Below are 18,434 nucleotides of genomic sequence, written 5' to 3'. Positions count from 1 at the left end.
CCAGCAACCTAAAATTCCAGCTCAATTGTGCTGGCAGAAGTCAGTGAAGCAGAATGTCTCTCAAATGACAAATTCGGTAAAATAATGTTTGGAAAACAACATAACACTGACTTTTAGAGTTGGTTTGCCCCTTACAAAAGAGCGTCTCAAGAGCATACTAAGATGCATCAAGGTCATCCTTTCCTTAGAAGACTAGAAGAGCGTAAGGAGATTGAAAACACTACTATATTTACTAAAAAAAATAAATAAAAAAAAATCTGCATAATTGTTATTATATGTTATTATATAAATTATTAATTTAATAACTGGCACATGAATGTTTTTTTGGTGATAAAAGCCAGCCTCTCATATTTCCCCTTCAACAGTGGACAAATGAAAGTGCTAGATACAAATTTAGCCATTTATCATCCACACCTACTGCTTTTCCCCATTCACTATGCTTTTATTTCTAATGGAGGGCCCTTCCAGGCAGTTATGCAGTTCTTATTTTGAATGTTTCTTTTCTCTCTTAAAATTCTCCCAATTGCACATCATAAGGTTCCCACAGTCATGGAAAACCTGGGAAAAATCGGAGAATGTGAAAGTTATTTCTATGCTTGAAAATGGTATGGACATATAATAAAACTTCAAATGTCGCAGATATTAGCTATAGTAAAAATACATTTCTGTGATTATGCCATGAATGGAGGCTCAGAAAGCTAAATCCTCCATTGAGCCACATTCAAATCTCTGGCCATTATTATTATTTTTTTGTCTTTTTAGAGACTTGACCATGCATCTGACGTACATCATATGTAATCATAATGAACAACAGGAAAAGTAATGGAAACACAATGGGAACCTTGACACTAACATAAGAATGTATGCCTTGCTTTTGCTTTTTCAAAAAGCAGTGCTTATTAGCATTGCCAACAGAACAGTGACAATTCCATTGCCTTTTTGGACCAGCAATAAATCTGGATCCTCTCAGGAATGACGTTGCAATGCTTTTAGAAGCTTTTTGGAAAGTTAGTTGAGTTGATTTTTTGCTGATGTTGTGATTTGCTGATGTAAAGCAGCACTGCAAAAAAAAAAAAAAAATCACTGAAAGCTAATTGCATGCCTTCAAGGCTGGCAACAGGAAGTAATGTTCCCAACCAACACAACTAACTCTTTAAAGGATTCAAGGCCAGTAAGAGCCCAGAATATTTGTCAAAGAGCAATTAGGCAGGTCTACTTCACCCTTCCTTTTTGCATAAGAGAATAATGTCAGTTCTGGGCAGGGCGAGTACTGCACTAAATTGTAGTGCCCAGAACATCCATTTGTTAAATGAGTAAATAAGAAAAGCGCTCTAACCGCTAATGGCTTAGATGCATGTACCTGTCTGATGCCATGACCTGGGAATGATATAGGATGGAATAATAATAATAATAATAATTATTATTATTATTAAACCGCAAGTAATTTTAGCTCTAATTATTGTTGTTAATATTGTACATTTGGGAAGTGCTAATATATTTCTGTTGTAAACACTTCACTGTAATTTGCTGTTTTAAGGCACCCAACTTGTAACAGCCAAACATATTTAAAAAAAGTGAAATCAGAGCACTGTACTTCACGATACAGATGTGTTCGCATGTTCTTCACACATCTGAGTTTATTTGGAGGACTCACATAACAGTACTTCTCACAAAAGAGAGACATAATATGTGCATTTCATAGTACACTATAATTGCTTTAAAGTTAAATATTGCAATTAAGGAAATTGAAAGTTAAAATTACAGATGAATTACAGAAAAATGCCGTTTGGCCAAATAGTCCCAAGTAAAACAATAAGACCTTCTTCTGCCATTACGTAGGACATAATTACCTCACAAAAGTTCAAGGTCTGAGTAAATGGACTTCATTTATCATTTATCTCCCAAGGCCAAAAACTCATCGATCTTGTCAGAGAAATAGCTGTCTAGTTGAGACAAAGGCATTAAGGTAGCATCACGTATGTTGTATGCTATGGTTCTATGAAGTTGGGAGTGATGTAAATGGATTAGACTACCATTAGCCATCAGATCAATATTTCATGTTAGAGAACATGTTGCTGATGTTTGCAGTACTGCTGAAATGGGTCTGCAACTTTAATTGCTACAAAGTTCACTTAACATGCTTCTTATGAACTGCCAGAGAGATCAAATGTCTATCAAGTCACATATAATGTAGACTCTCCCCCATTTATTTCATATGATAGACTCATTTTACTTAAAGTTATAGGGGAAGGGTTAAATGAATGAAAACATTTTGCTTTGTTTCCTGTGATTTATAGGTTGATAAGCATTGTGCTTGTCTGCCAGCCACTTCAATTCACAATTCAGCGTGTTTAGAAGACAATATATTTGTCGAGTTTCTTGTAATCGGAAACCTACCAAACTGGACAAAAGAATCCCAGTGCTGCTGTTAATGTTCTTCATATCTCATCTGTTCTTTTAACTTGCTTCCATGTGATTTCACAATTTTGACTGTTCAGGAGGGACAGCAGGAGCTGGAGAAGGTACGGTGGGCTCTCCACACCCTTATCCACCTGCAGTGTAAAAAAGTTCAGTGGATTTACATGCAAACAATGTGCTCATGACCACCACAGATGCATTCTTTCACTGCATATGAGATCTCAATGGAAACCACTTCTATATTCTTTCTAAATAAATCTGTTTATATTGGCTCTATATTGCATCACTGTATCTGAGAAAATGAAAAGTCTTTTTTTTTCAAGAGGCTTTCAAATACAGCTATAATTGAATGCATTAAAAGTTATTTAAATGCATTCACAGCACAATGCTTTTTACTGCTCAGATCAGATGCAAAAGTTTCCATCAGTGTATTAAATGATACTTGCAAATCGACGATTCACTGATTCATTGCTTCATTGGCCATTTTGCTACCAGTCATCAATGCTTTACACACTGAAGCTCACAGAGATGTTGTGGGTCATTGTGAATATTGTGGTCTGATTGGCCAGTTGATATTTATGCTTTTGGTTTTGATTGTTTTTTGTTGTGATTGAGTGAGTGAAGAGGCACTTTTATAAGAACTGATCCCATAACCCCTTCAGCCTAATTGACCCCTCATTTTGCCAACTATATAGTTACCCATTTTTTTTGGTACAATCCATGTTGCAACCTACTGCTCGCTAATTTAGATTAGCAAGCATTGTGTAAAAGTGCCTTTAACTTAAAGTTTAGTGTGTAAAATCTGATTTTTGGACTGTTTAACTTTTGTCATGAAAACAGAAACTTGTCTTTTGTGTTGTGTTCGGGCTCCTTATGTGGTTCTGTGCTTTTAGTTCCTTTCAGTTCCTTGATTCCTTTTCTTTCTCTGCTTCTAATGTTGACTGTAGAGAGAGGGTGGTTGAGTGTTGCTAATTCTGAAGTGTTATCTGTGGCTGTTCCTATCATTCTGCCTTCCACGTCATCAGAAGAGTTAACACCCGGAAGTCCGCCAGAGAGTGGCCGGAGCAGTGCGGCATCAGTGGATGGGGATGGAGCGCAGGAGAATGGGGAAAGAGAGAGCTCTGTCAGCCCACGGGAATCACCAATGTCCCCACATCCATTGCCAACAACCCTTGCTGATGGTTTGGGTTCAGGAATCACAGGCTTCGACAGTCAGGTGATAAGGAGTCCATCGGATAAGATCTCCGACCATCATAGTCCCAGTGGTTCTGAGGAGGAGGAGAAAGAAGAGAATGAAAAAGAAAAGTCTGAGAGATTTTCTGGTTCTTTCGGAGTGGAAGAAGCACCTATAAGTGCTATCAACATGAAAGAGGAAAAAGAAGAGGACAAAGAGGAGGTTAGTGACACAGAAGAGGAAGAAACAGGAGTTTCCTTGGTGCACAGTTCTGTGACCCCAGACTTGACAACCCAGAAAGACTACAATGAACATGAAATCCCTACTCATCTTCCCATGACCCCAGAGGAAGCTAAAAAACGTGGCCTATCGTTTGACTACACAGAACCTCAGGATCCCAATCATCAAAGTGGTCCTGTGGGCTGGGAGTGCAGCTCTGACAAAACGCCGCCGGAAAGCAAGAGCCCCGACTCATGCAGGGTGGATCCAGGCTCACCTCTTTCTCCCAGTGCTACCGCCGACCCTACCCAAGAGGAATCATCTCTTACAGACTTCCAAACGGATGCTCGGGAAGAAGAAGAAGAAGAAGAGGAAGTAGAGTTGCCAGAACCAGAACATGAAGAAGATGAGACCACCGTTCCTCCTGTTTCCCAAGAAGATGCTGCACCCAAGATGGAGCCTAAGGCAGAGGAACATAGAGAACCTAAAGAAGTAAAAGAGATCAAGCAGGAGACATACTTGGAGACGAGCAATAATGATCGCATTGATATGGTCCAGTCTGTTGCCTCACCACAATCTATTGCCAAACCTGAACCTGATGGTGCCAAAACTGAAGATGCTGTTAAGCCCAGTGCCCAAGTAATGCCCACAAAAGCACCAAGCAAAGCAGATCCTGTCAAAGAGGCTCCTGCCAAAAAAACTAAGAAACCAGTCACTACAGCCGCTGCCACTCCTTCCCCCAAATCTGCTCCTAAACTTCAGAAAACCCCCTCTAAAGATGCTGCTCCGGCCAGAAAAGCAAGTGTCCCATCCAAAGGTCTGTTTTCCGTTCTGTTCCTCCAAACCCCACACAAATCTTTTTATTTCTCCTTTCCTTTTCTTTTTTATAGTAGATTAGAACTACGCAGCACCCTTTCTTATAAGCGCACACAACATAAAGAACGTGTTCGGTTGAAGAAATGGGCTGCTTGTAGCCACAAAATCTCTCTCTCTCTCTTGATTCTTTATGCCCTGTGTGTCTATTTCTTCTCATTCCCTCTCTGTGTGTGGTCAGTGTTATTCCGCTTTTGTCTGTGACTAACTGCATTGATTGACTGTTAATGCTGGCACAGGTTTCACCTGTCCCTCTGTATTGCATGTCACCTGTGCATGATGTGTGTTGAATGTATCACTCACAGAACTGTGCATTACTTTTGTGGGCCTACTCCTTTCCAAGATGTCCATTTTATTAAACAACCAATTGGACCCAGAGGCCCATGCTGATGGGGTTTGACTATAACACATACTGAAAGGAGAAGATCAGCATTTGCTGCTGGGTTCAAGACAAACGTCCTCTAAATGTCTCCCACAGCTGTGCGGACATCTCCTACAAAAAAATCAGACAAGCTCAAAAATGTGAAACATTTATTGTTGCAAACCATCTTAAGGCAATCTTTTGGCGTTCAACAATCTAAGTTTGGTGCATGCAAGGCAACACTATATTGATATTCATGAATCATTCTGCACTTCTCACAATTTGTGTCTTTATTTTAGCCATCTACATTTTTTTAAAACGTTGTTAATTTAGCAATAAACCAATAAATAAACAAGTAAATACATAAAATGTAAGAGATTAATAAAGAAATAAGACAAAATAATATATATTTTTTTTTTTATTATGATGACATTTTAATATTTGCATTCTGAATTGCAACTGATCATCACTTTCATAAACTTGTATACTGAATTGTAATTGGATTTCTTTTACCTATGGTTATTTAATCAGATTTAGAAATTGTGAAGAAGGTGTCAATGTATGTGTTGATTTTTGTTGTGCAAAGGCAAAAGAAAATAAGATGTGCATTCATTATCATGTCAACAACAATGACAGCTCTGATTGTGCATTTTATTTAGACAGCTTCATAGCTTAAACCCTAAGCTAAAACTTTAACACTACTCTTTTGCTGCCTTGCAAGCACACCAATTTACTCCAGGAAAATAAAATCTACTGTTGTTTCCCTGTACAAGGTTAAAATAATAAAACAAGGTCCTGTACAAATCAACTGATGCCAAAAAAGGTCCTTGTAATTTTGTCATCATTTTCCTCACCTTCCTGTTATCCAAACCCATGTGACTGTTCAAGGAATATCTTCACATCTCCAATGGACTATTTAACCATAGCAAACAGATAATTGTGAGAGCTGAAATCAAGAACCAGACAAGTTCACATTATGAACGAGTCATTCAATTTTTTCTGTGAAGTTAATTTAAAATATGAATCAGAGATCAAAACTAAAAAAAAATCCCACATGAACTCTGATAAAAAAAAAATCCACCAAGAATGTGAGATTTGAATTATATTTTGGTCTGTTTCTATAAAAGCTCTAGAATGGCTTTAGAAAACTTGGAATATACTTCCGTGTTTTACAGAAGAAATGAACTTTTTCAGGTTGGGAACAACATGGGGGTGAGTAAACAGTGACAGAATTTTGACACCAAACAACTGAAACAGGAATCTGTGCTTCTGGGAACAGGACTCTCAGCATCACATCTGATCACCTTTACATTTAGTATCACATTTAGTACTGATGTAAAAACACAACAACAACAACTTTCCTTCTTTGAATCAAGTAGATCGACATCTTGATAAATGTAAGTCTTGATTTCAGGCAACTAAAACAATCGATGTATGAGCTTGCACTTACTGTTCCTTCCTTTCTTACAGCCAAGGCTGGAGTTGGGGCAACTCCTGAAAAAAAGGTACTGTTATCACGGGTGATATTATGGTTCGTCTGAAAAACAGCTGTTAGTCGGATTAGTTAAAATACATCACTACTGTCACTGTTTCATAAGTTAATTTGTGTTTACACTTAATTTCCTTTACATTTCTAAAAACTAAATCATCTTCAGGTTTAGTTTAGCATTTTATTTGGTATTTTTGTTTTATTTTTAAACGCATTTTAGCATTTTACTGATAAACAACTTAATTTACTGATTGCTTTTTACCCTTGTTTTACTTTTCATTTCTTTTTTTATCTCTATCACCCTCTCAAACAAAAAAAATAAGAGATCCACTTCTGCCCCCCAAAGAGGGTCTTCAGTCTCAGGCATCCCCAGCAAAAAGCCCTCAGCCTCCTCAACTCCACCGTGCCGTTTTAGCAGTCCAGGCTCCGCAAACTCTGTAAAAACACCCAACAGTCCAGGAGCTTTTGTTCTGCAAGAAAAAGCCTATTTCAGTAGGGTTGTTTATGAACATGAAGGCGATTCAGTTTACAGCACCTGAGATACTTTACAACGTCAACATCCTTATTACTTGAGCAGAAAGAGAAGTTAATGAATGTATATTACTGTCATGTTTTGGTGTATTATTGCATTTGAATTGTGATATAATTCTAAAAAGTAAGAGATATACTATTAGCTGATTCTTGCTTTAATTGTCCATATTTAGGCTGGAGATGCCAAGACGAAGACAGTGGGTGCCAAACCCCAAGGAGTTGGCACTAAAATGCCTGGTAAGTGATTTTTAGATGCATCTTTTCAAGGTCCCCACAATAATCTTTATTTAGTGCCATGAAAAGGAAGGATACTCTACTTGGTGACTCAACATTTAATTTCCCTTTCTGACAGTTTGAGAGGGAAACAAAAACGTTATTATGTGAGCCAAGCACTTTCAGGCAACGTAGTCTTCACAATTTATAACAAATGTAGCTTTTTTAATACACTCTCCCATGGCATAAACCCAATCCACAGTCAGTATCGCTGTATGCAAACAAAAGTGCACTAATTATAAATTAGCAAGGTATAAATTAGCAACATAAGCAAGTATATGTGGTTCAGTGTATTCACTGCATGGCAAACTGCAAAAGTCAGCTCACCTTCCTATCATTTCACTGTGCACCACTTACAGGGAAATTCTGTCCTTATTTACTCACCCTTGAGTTTCTTTCTTCTGCTGAACACAAAAAAATATATTTGAAAGAATGTTGGGAACCAGACGGTTGACAGTAGCCATTGACTTTCAAAGTATTTTTTTTTCCTACTATGGAATCCAACGGCTACATCAACTGTCTGGTTATCAACATTCTCCAAAATATCTTCTTTTGTGTTCAACAGATGAAAAAACTAAAAAGAAACTAATACAGGTTTGGAACAATAACCACAGTAAATGACCACAGAACTAACCCTTTAACTAGTGTTCAGGAAGTACAGATTATTTGCCTATTAGAAATGGGTTGGGAAACCCCAAGGGAATGATTCTCTATTTATAGAGAATTTGCGTGACTAATTTGTACCACTTTGATTTGTGAAATACAGCTGCTTCACGGATGGAGCAGCGAAAGACAGGACCAGGGTCCATTGAAAGAGGTAAAAAAGCCTCTTCTGTGCGGGAGCCAATCAAAAGTTTTACTGTAAAATACTGTTGGTCCTGCCAAAAATCTGCACTGCTGAAATAATAAAACTACACAAAACGTAATGAAAGCTGTTACATATTACCATGCCAAAGAAAGGCTGGAAGGTGAAAACTTTTCCTTTAGGCTAATTAATAGAAAATCAGAAGAGAAAAAACAGAAGAAAATATTCTGGTCTTTTGTTGTTTTTCACCATCAGCTGACTCACCTAAAACCCCAGACCGTAGTGGTTGCAGCAGCCCGGCCAGTCGGTCCTCCACCCCTGGGCAGCAGGTGAAGAAAATAGCGGTGGTACGCACCCCTCCCAAATCACCTGGTTCATTGAGATCTCGCGCCCCGATCGCTCCTGTTGCACCTATGCCTGACCTGAAGAACATCAAGTCCAAGATCGGCTCCACTGAGAACATTAAACACCAACCTGGAGGCGGGAAGGTAATTCTGTCATGCATGTTTGACAACATGTTTTTCAACTGGTAAAATCAAACGTCTAGAAGGTCTGAAAACAAAACCAGCTGGTTGGGACGCATTTAGTGCGTAATTAAAAGACTGAAGTGAAAGTAGGCCAATCATCATAGATATTTGAGTGGAGATGTTTAATGGATATTTCGATTCTGGAAGATACTTGACAGAAAATCCAATAATCAAGCTTATCCATGTTGGGGAAAGTTGGTTGTAAAATGGAAGAACGTCACCAGAAAAGAAAACTGTCTTTAACAGTAGAACAAACCCCTTTGCAGAACCTGGGATCTGCAGTTCAGTTCAAAACACCAGGTATATATATATATATATATATATATATATATATATATATATATAGAGAGAGAGAGAGAGAGAGAGAGAGAGAGAGAGACCTATACACCTCAATTAAATACATTTTGAAATAAAATAATAATAATAAACAAGGCTCAAACATTCATTTCGTAACAGCCATGCGTGTTTATTTGAGCAGTTCCGTCAATGAAACAACACACTAAAGTCTGTAAAGCATTTAAATAAATAACAGTAAATAATATTAACTTTTATATAATATAATATAATAAAGTTAAATATTAAAAAAATATTAGTTTTATATTTCCACACAAAGACGCGTGATATAGCCTACCGCTCTGCGCTTTGAGAGGGATGTGGGACACGAGCAGGAAAGAGACAGTCATTCTCTTTTCTAATATATTCATGTTTTCTACTTGTTGTAAAAGGTCTGAAGAGTGAATTTTATCTTCCACAAGGGCAAGACATTTAAGCGATGTTTAATTTTGCGCTGCCAGAGAAAGCGAAACTAAAATCAACCGCGTGTGTGAAACGTGCTTTACAAATAAACTTGTCGTACCTTACCATGTCTAATAACTAGCACAAACTGTGTTAAAAAGAATTTGACGTGCAAGTAAAAATATTGGCTATCTTTCCTACAGTGTTTTTCAACTTTCGAAAATGGGTGAGACGTGAGTGAAGATTTGGGAAAAGAAACAAGAGATTCCATGCCCAGTGGAATAATCTGATAATCGGGTGACCAGATCGCAAAACAGACTAAAAAGCCGACAAAGCTTACATTTATTGGCTCACGCACAACTCTCTCATTCGTCATGAATCCTAATGTTTCCATGGCTGCAATGTAACATTTAATTGCTAACCTATTATTTATTTTGTAAACAAAGCTTTGTGCTTCACTCGTGTCATAATATTCATGTAAAACAGCATTCACATACAAAAAAATGTGTTTTGGTGGACCACCGCCGGTGCTACTCGGCCACCGCGGTGGTGTGGTTGTCAAGATTACCGGCATAGCCCTTGACTCTCCTTGTCCTTTTCCATGTGGATATTGTTCATAAGAAGATTGACTTGTCTAATGTTCAGTCTAAATGTGGATCCAAAGACAATATCAAGCATATTCCTGGAGGTGGTAATGCGAGTAACTGGTAGGGTTAGAACTCGCTCAGACAAATACTGTAGTTAGAAGCAATTAACACTAGATAAAGTTGTAAAATAATGTAGAAAATGATAAAGAGAAGAACAACCAAATATAGCATTATATTTCAGCTGTGTTTCTGATTGAAAATAGGCCCCTCCACAAACAAAATGTACATGACATATCCTGTAAAATGGTTTGTGAATTGGAACAGTTCCCTCAGGGTATCGCTCCATTGCTGTTTAAGTTACATAAGATATTCTACTTGATCTGTTTTGAAATGATCAAGAATTAGCCATTTAAACACCTCAAGCTTTGACAATGACTGCTGTATATTTCTAACAGTTTAAAGTATGCTAATCTCTCAAAGACAGTTCTGTACACTCAATGTCAATATTCACCTCTTGTAACGAATGAAACCCTGACACAAATACCCATTACCCAGTCAAAGCTTTTAAGTAGCTCTCCATCAAGTCAAGTATTATCTTCCAAACACCCACACAGTCAAAAAGACAGTGTTGATTGTTTCTATTTTTAAACTGTTAGAATAAATTAGATTGAGAGATTAGACAAAATACTGTTTTTAAAAAGTACTACCAAGCCTAAACATTCACATTACAATGTGAACAGATTCATAGCTAAAGCCATCAGAGTTTCATGAAGGTTTAGCTAGTTCAGGGCCTGCAGCATTCCTTCACAGGCAATGCATTTGGTTCTTCTTGGTTCCTCCATGTGATGCACCTGGATTGCTGACTAGTGTTGCTGCATTGCAGACGTGCTGCTGTGCAGTTTGCATGCATGGTGAAGATTGTTAGGGGTCTCAGGTAGTCAGATATGCAGAATAAACTCCAAGGGATATGGATCTTCACTTGACTGCTTGAATCTGAGCATGTGCGTTATTATTACAGTGCTGGCAAAGCGTATTCAAATCCCTCATTTCTGCTCACACTTTTTTGCAATTCTTTTTTACTTAATGACTGTATCCAGACTAGATAATTTCATCCTTGGATGTGCGATTTTTGTCTTTTCTTTTTTCATTCTCAGGATCATTTGACCAAAAATGTTGTTTTCTTGCCTTACAAGCACTGGTATTGCCTTCAGATATAAATGTAGTTATATCTGAATTTTGTCTTAGTAAATCAGATGTTTTTGCATTCTATTCCCTCTGTAACTGTATGAGTGATGCATATATTGAGTGAATCTCTTTTCTGACTCAGCATCTGGGACAGGGGACATTTTCTCTGTTTTGATAAATGCCCTCTATGACGTATTCAGATAGATAGTAATCACCACATTTTGTGGTGGCCTATCAGTGGAAGCAAGTTTCCTCTCTGTCCCATGAACCCTGCTGTTGTGATTAATGGCCGTTTTCCTACTCCAGAGCATGCAGTTCATTCCCTCTGGTTGATGACTGACTCTTATCTGTTCCTCATGCTTCAGGTTCAGATAGTGCACAAAAAGATCGACCTAAGCAACGTTCAAGCAAAGTGCGGCTCCAAGGACAACATTCGTCACAAACCGGGTAAGATTTCAGTCAGATTAGGGGTGTTGTGATATTGACGACAACCATGATATTTAAAAAAATAAAATATCACTATAGTGTTAATTATGGTTGAGTCGCAATATATGGGTATTTATATTTCATGTTAACTGCTGACGCCTTTCTGTGTTTTACATCCCTCTGGGCTTATAGTCCAAAAGTGTGCTCATTCAGATAAAAACTTATGGATTATTGTATGTTTTCTTCAAATATTTTTAGAGAGCAGTATATTTTTCTATTTTTACCCAAAATAGGACGATGTGAGCATTATGGAGCGCTAAACTCTCACATGTAATTATGTGTCAATCATACTCGACATTGGAGGGCACAGAAAGTCCACAAGTGAGACCCATAAGAGTAATAAAACTTAGGACGATCCAGGAAATCCATAATGTGCACAAAGATATCCAGTGATCGACGTAGCAGAATAAACACAGATAGAGACATTTTTGAATTATTAAACATAAAGAGAATGTACACACCGTGCGACAGTATTATGGTTTATCTGTGTTCTTCAAGACATCTTGGGTATTTTCATAAGGATAATGTATATTTATAATGCAATGCCAATCAACATAGCCTTTATCACTGTATATAATACTATGAAATAATATAATTTCTTTTTAATTTCTTTTCTATTTGACTGAGCATTATTATTTAATTTTTTTTCAAGATTTCTACAAATGTTTTACACTTTTATCTGTATTTTAGGAGGTGGAAATGTGGAGATCAAATCTGAGAAGTTGGATTTCAAAGCCCAGTCAAAGGTTGGATCTCTGGAGAACATTGGACATGTTCCTCGGGGTGGACAGAGAAGGGTATGTTCTTGACTTTATTAAGCACAACACCACAAGTCTGAAAGGAGTCACAAATGTGCAATAATGTGTTGAATTATTTGTAATATAGATGCAGAATTAATTCACAAAAATATTACAATGCATAAGACACTGTTTCATGATGCAGTTTGACTTATCTATTCTTTTATCTGCACTACTCAGTTGAAAATCTCCTTCATGTTAGATCTTGCTATGATCAGCATGCTTCCTCCTGCTTTGCAGACTTCAGTGTACTTCTTTTGCACAGATTTTTACCAACTTCTTTGAGTTGCCTTTTAGATTTACTGTTTTTAATTGGACTGTGTGTTTAAATACAGAACACAAGGTTGGAAAAGCACCTAATCTAGAGCAACTGTTATTTATTATCCCATGGTCCATTATCTATTTAAATGTTTATTTCATCCAAAATGTAACATTCTGTCATCATTTACTTGCCTCACGTTATTCCAAACCTGCATGACTTTGTCTTCTGTGGAACACAAAAGGAGACATTTATCCGAATGTTCTGGCTGCTCTACTCCATTAATGAAAATGAATGGGGCCTGTTGGGCTTCAAAAGCAGTGTGTTCCAAAGAGAGAAAATCATATGATATGACAGTGAGTAAATGATGAACTACTCCTTAATTGAAAATATTTGCAGCTTTATGAAAACGTATTAAATCTGAATTAATTCAGTCATCACAACACAAAAACAAAGCCTATAAAAGGTATCGATTGCATTAATATAGGTGCTAACGAATTACATATATATATATTTACATAATCAATGAATCAAGATGATTTTATATATGTAACAAATGAAATAAAAGTACTGCACAGGATCTACTGAGTGATAAAAAAGCATCTGGGCATCTTGCTCTCCTTCATCTTCTCTCTCTACTGAACATATTTTCAGTAATTTTCAAGATCACTACACTTTCTAATGCTCCCTTTCTTAGTGCTAACTATTTTTCCATGCAGTAATTTTCTGCTTCTGTGTCTGTTTTTATCACACATAACCTAAAACTGCTGGCTGAGTGCTGCTTTCATGTGTTCACATTCAGGAATCGTTTAGGAGTGCTGATCTAAGAACTATTTCCAGCAGATAAAAGTTAATGGTTATAATTTCGATGGTCCACTTTAGACATTCTACTAACTATAAGTAACTTTGCAACTACATGTCAACTAACTCTCATTAGAGTATTTGTAGACTCACTGTTACAGTAGGTCAGGGTTCAGGTTAAGAATAAGTTGATACGTACTTGCAAAGTTACTTATATTCAGTTGAATGTTTGTTGGAGGAGCATCACAATAAAGAGTTAGCAGATATAAAGCAGTGAGTCTACTAATACTCTAATGAGAGTAAGTTGACACGGAGTTGCAAAGTTACTTATAGTTAGTAGAATGTTTAAAGTGGACCATCAAAATAAAGTACCAAGTTAATAAGCCTATATAAAATCATAAACTTTTCATGACTTAAAGAGAATTCACAAAGACATTCACCAAATCCCCTAAAATTTAAAGGGTTAGTTCACCCCAAAATTAAGTTTCATAAGTTTATCAAGCGACGAGAATACTTTTTGTGTGCAAAAAAACCCCAAAACAACAATTTTATTCAACTATACATTTTCTTCAATGTGGGCCTCTGAGTGAGTTCACGTAGTGTAACAGCGCAGCGCTTCTGTGTTGTACGTCACACGCATCACATACATGACCAGCGTCGGCCAATAGTGAGCCTACGTGTGACGTACAACCCAGAAGCGCTGTGCTGTTACACTACGTGAACTCACTCAGAGGCCCACACAGAAGAAAATGAATAGTGGAATAAAGTCGTTATTTTTGTTTGTTTTTTGCGCACAAAAAGTATTCTCGTCACTTGATAAACTTAAGGTTGAGCCGCTGTAGTCACTTGGACTATTTTAAACATTGTCTTAACTAACTTTCTGGGCCGGCAAGTTTCGATCCCATAGAAGACTGTGGAGGAGTGAGACAGCTCTCAGATTTAATAAAAAATATCTTAATTTGTGTTCCGAAGATGAACGAAAGTCTTACGGGGTTGGAACAACATGAGGGTGAGTAATTACTGACATTTTTGGGTGAACTAACCCTTTAACAATGTCATATACTGTACGGAAGACAGATCAGCACTCTTACTTGGTAATATTTAAGTAATAATAAGTATTAAAGGATAACTGTCGCCAAAATGCAACCTAGGGTCTTTTTGTTAATCTACCCGAGGTGAACTTTCGTTTAAAAGCATAATTAGAATGGAAACTCCACTTTTAAGTTTGACCGTATTTTCGTTTTCGGTCAAATTGCCTTTTGAATGGGAGTGCTTGGGGCACTTCTATGACAGCATCAAAAATCGCTATTTTTAAAACACTAAGAAGGCTCGACACAACATGAAACTTTGCTCGAAGTATCACCAGGGGCTCTACACATGAACAACAACTCACTGTAGCTGTGTCCGCCGGCATTTTGACAGTCAAAAATAGTCGATCTCCGAATGCGAATGAACTAACTCTGAATTTTAAGATTGCTTCTTAAATGAGGATCTTTTTTCAAATACAAAGTCAATATTGATTTTCACTAACGACAAAACAAATTATCTGTGAATTTATATGGAACTAAGCTTTAGGAGCTTTCCATCTTTACTCTCCTCCCTGTTACGTTGCATTCGGAGAGCGACTATTTTTGACTGTCAAAATGTCGGCGGACACAGCTACAGTGAGTTGTTCAAAATCGTTCTTTTTAGTAAACTCTGTGTACACAAACAATGTTCTCAATGCTCGAGTTCATGTGTAGAGCCTCTGGTGATACTTCGAGCAAAGTTTCATGTCGTGTCGAGCCTTCTTAGTGTTTTAAAAATAGCGATTTTTGATGCTATCATAGAAGTGCCCCAAGCACTCTCATTCAAAAGGCAATTTGACCGAAACCGAAAATACGGTCAAACTTAAAAAGTGGCGTTTCCATTCTAATTATGCTTTTAAACGAAAGTTCACCTCGGGTAGATTAACAAAAAGACCCTAGGTTGCATTTTGGCGACAGTTATCCTTTAAGACAGCTTCATCCCTTCTCCCAGCATTCCCTGTTTTTTTGTGTGAGTGTTTTTTGCCTTCATAATCTCATTTCATAATTTGCATCCCAACCCAACTTCTCAATAATTTGTTTTGTTTACCCATAACTCTGTGAACTGTAGAGTGAGAAGGGGAAGGAAGCAGAGCCGCAGGCTGCAAAAGAGTCCTCTAATGGGGACGCTGTTCACTCTAATGATGTGGACATGACCTTTGACCTTCCCTCCACTGAAGGGAACAGTCTGGTTTAAGTCAGAGAGCCTCAGTAAGTATATTACTAGAATTATGAAGTGTCAATTTAACTGACATGTCACCATTACATGGCTTTTATGTCCTTCTGTGCTAGTTATAATTTCTTGAGCACTGTATTATTTCAGTTCAATTGTGCATTTAATTCTTAATCACCATATTTTGGTACATTTCTGATACCCTCTCATGTTATGGATGCAAAAGGCATATATTATTCCTAGTGCTGCAGGTTTATATTAAATATAATAATTATACAAGACCCATCTTACCATATTGCATCAAGTTGTCAATGTACAGGAGGCCCACTAGAGGGCAGCCTTACAGTTTCAGCGGTCTCTGCAAATGAAGACCTTTCATTCTTTCAAGTTTTTTTTTTCTTTTAAAGAAATGAATACCTTTATTCAGGAAGGAAACATTAAATTGATCAAATGTGACAAAGATATTTGTCATGTTACAAAAAATGTCTATTTCACATAAATGCTCTTTTTTTTTTTTTTTTTTATCAAAGAATCCTGACATTGATAATAATAATAATAAATGTATTTTAAGCACTAAATCACCAGATCATATGACTCTGAAGACAGGAGTAATGACAGCTTTGCCATCACAGGAATAAATGACATTTTAAAATGATTAAAATAGAAAACAGTTTTCTTAAATTGTAATGTTTTTACTGTATTTTTGATCAAATAAATGAATATATTCAAATATAAATTATTTTTTTACCGACCCGAAACAATACACATAACCTTTAGCTTTATTTTATGTATGCATTATCTTAAAAAAAACTGTTAATTGTTCATATCCATCCTACTTAATCCAAATTCTACCCTTCCTCCCATCAGATTGAGAGCCACAAGCTAAATTTCCGAGAGCAAGCCAAAGCGCGCACCGACCACGGCGCTGAGATCGTGTATAAGTCCCCCAACATTTCCACAGACGGATCGCCCCGCCGCCTCAGCAATGTGTCTTCCTCCGGCAGCATCAACATGACCGACTCCCCACAACTGTCCACGCTAGCTGATCAGGTGTCGGCCTCCCTCGCTAAACAAGGCCTGTGAGCGGCGATTGACAAATCAATTTAAAAATGTACCTCCTTCAGTCCTTTCAAATAAGGTGCTTGTTGGATTTCTCCTAACTAAAGGTTGTCCCAGAGGCTTGTCTGCTCGTGAAATAATTTTTGCCTCTTGGCACAGAGGGACGGGTATTGATGTTATTGGCTTAGTGTCATCAAAAGAAAAAAAAATTACAATTTAAAAGGAGCTGGTGGTGTATTGACCCAAATGGTAATTTACAGCACTGAGTAGCCTGATTTGTTTCATTTAATGCCCCTGTTTTTTGAAAGAAACAACGATGACATTTGCTTTCAAAGTTGTATTTGCTTCGTTGCCTTATTGTGAATGTTTTTCTTTATCATAACTTATGCACTCGCAGCAGCAAGGAAGGCAAACGTGCTACATGGTTTGGAGGGTGCGGTTAATGAAAATGGCTGTGAATTTGACAGGAAGCGAACATTTCAAACGCTCTTAGGTAAAACTTGAGGCAATCTGGCTGTAAAGGACACAAATTTAAGGCATGCTATATTAATTATTTCAATAAAATCGGTCAGAGGCCACTATAGTGCATGTTACAGTCATTCAAAGCTGTTAAATTCCTTTTATAAAAGCAAAATGAGACATAATTATTCAGATCAGTCTTATATTATGAATTGGAAATTTTGGTACCGGACTTTGCCTATTCTTCAAAACTTCACCTCAGCATATTTTCCAGGCCTATCTGTCCTGATGATGAATGCACGGGAAGTTGCATCGCTGAAGGAAATCGTCTTGCTTGGCCTCTAGTGACTCTTTTGACAGAAAAGAAAGCAAAATGTCAACACACACAATCATACAAAACGTTGAACTAAAGCTGTTGTACAGGGCTCAACAATAAGGATAATTTGAGATGATCTTTTTTTTCTTCTATTTAATGCAAATAATTGATGTTTTACATCAAAACAATGGTATTATAATGCAAAACTGATACTTTCTATCTACCATTGCATTATTCTTAAATTTTTTCTTACAAAATACTATGATTATGATTAAAAAAAGATATGACACTAAATATAAGATGTAGTGACAATTCCTGAAATTCCAGCCACAGACAACCATGTCATCCTTATAGTTGAGCTCTGAAGTAGTTTTGCCCTGCACAAGCACCATCTAACTGGAATCACTCGGTTTTTCATGAGCTAATCCTCCCTGTATGGTAACGATGCTTCTGTGTATAAAATGCTGTTCCAAAGAATGTGTGAATGGACCAAGAGGATTTCAAATCACTCAATAAAATATCTGTAACAACATTCATTACAGGAAATCCGGCATTGAGAACAGACAGCTGACAGTGCCGCCCAGTGTCCATCAGCTACATTTCAGCAAACTGGCTGTGTTTTAAAGATTCTCTTTGGTTTAAGACAGATTCAGTCATGTACAGCAGCACAGAGCTGATTCATTTGGTCTGAAATACGATGCAGGACGTTTAAAACATAGCCGTGCTTCCCTCAGTATTAAAGCCTTCAAAACAAACCACAATGCTCACACGCTGCACATTCCCAGCATGCAATAGACTTCATCCATGGTCTTGAATATAGTAGCCACAGTCACCACATCCCT

General features: G+C 37.3%; 1 protein-coding gene across 8 annotated transcripts in view; it reads left to right on the top strand.

Moving 5' to 3' along the window:
* Nucleotides 1-16,936, top strand: part of maptb (microtubule-associated protein tau b) — a 39,578-nt gene extending 22,642 nt beyond the window's left edge. For 3 of the 8 annotated variants that reach the window (XM_084405923.1, XM_084405924.1, XM_084405925.1), the window contains 9 exons: nucleotides 2,499-2,522; nucleotides 3,444-4,628; nucleotides 6,516-6,550; nucleotides 7,239-7,302; nucleotides 8,105-8,155; nucleotides 8,399-8,631; nucleotides 11,543-11,624; nucleotides 12,354-12,460; nucleotides 16,626-16,936. In XM_084405923.1, the coding sequence (XP_084262049.1) occupies nucleotides 2,499-2,522; nucleotides 3,444-4,628; nucleotides 6,516-6,550; nucleotides 7,239-7,302; nucleotides 8,105-8,155; nucleotides 8,399-8,631; nucleotides 11,543-11,624; nucleotides 12,354-12,460; nucleotides 16,626-16,841 (1,997 nt within the window). In that variant the 3' untranslated portion in view covers nucleotides 16,842-16,936. Of the gene's footprint in view, nucleotides 1-2,498; nucleotides 2,523-3,443; nucleotides 4,629-6,515; nucleotides 6,551-7,238; nucleotides 7,303-8,104; nucleotides 8,156-8,398; nucleotides 8,632-11,542; nucleotides 11,625-12,353; nucleotides 12,461-15,656; nucleotides 15,797-16,625 lie in introns of all 8 variants that reach the window. The other 5 variants (XM_084405929.1, XM_084405930.1, XM_084405926.1 and 2 more) reach the window with 3 other exon arrangements.
* Nucleotides 16,937-18,434: the final 1,498 nt, after the last annotated feature.

Source organism: Rutilus rutilus (genome assembly GCF_951802725.1).
Source record: "Rutilus rutilus genome assembly, chromosome: 1".
Taxonomy (NCBI): domain Eukaryota; kingdom Metazoa; phylum Chordata; class Actinopteri; order Cypriniformes; family Leuciscidae; genus Rutilus; species Rutilus rutilus.
Note: the sequence above shows the minus strand (reverse complement) of the source record. Positions and strands in the feature narration are given on the sequence as shown.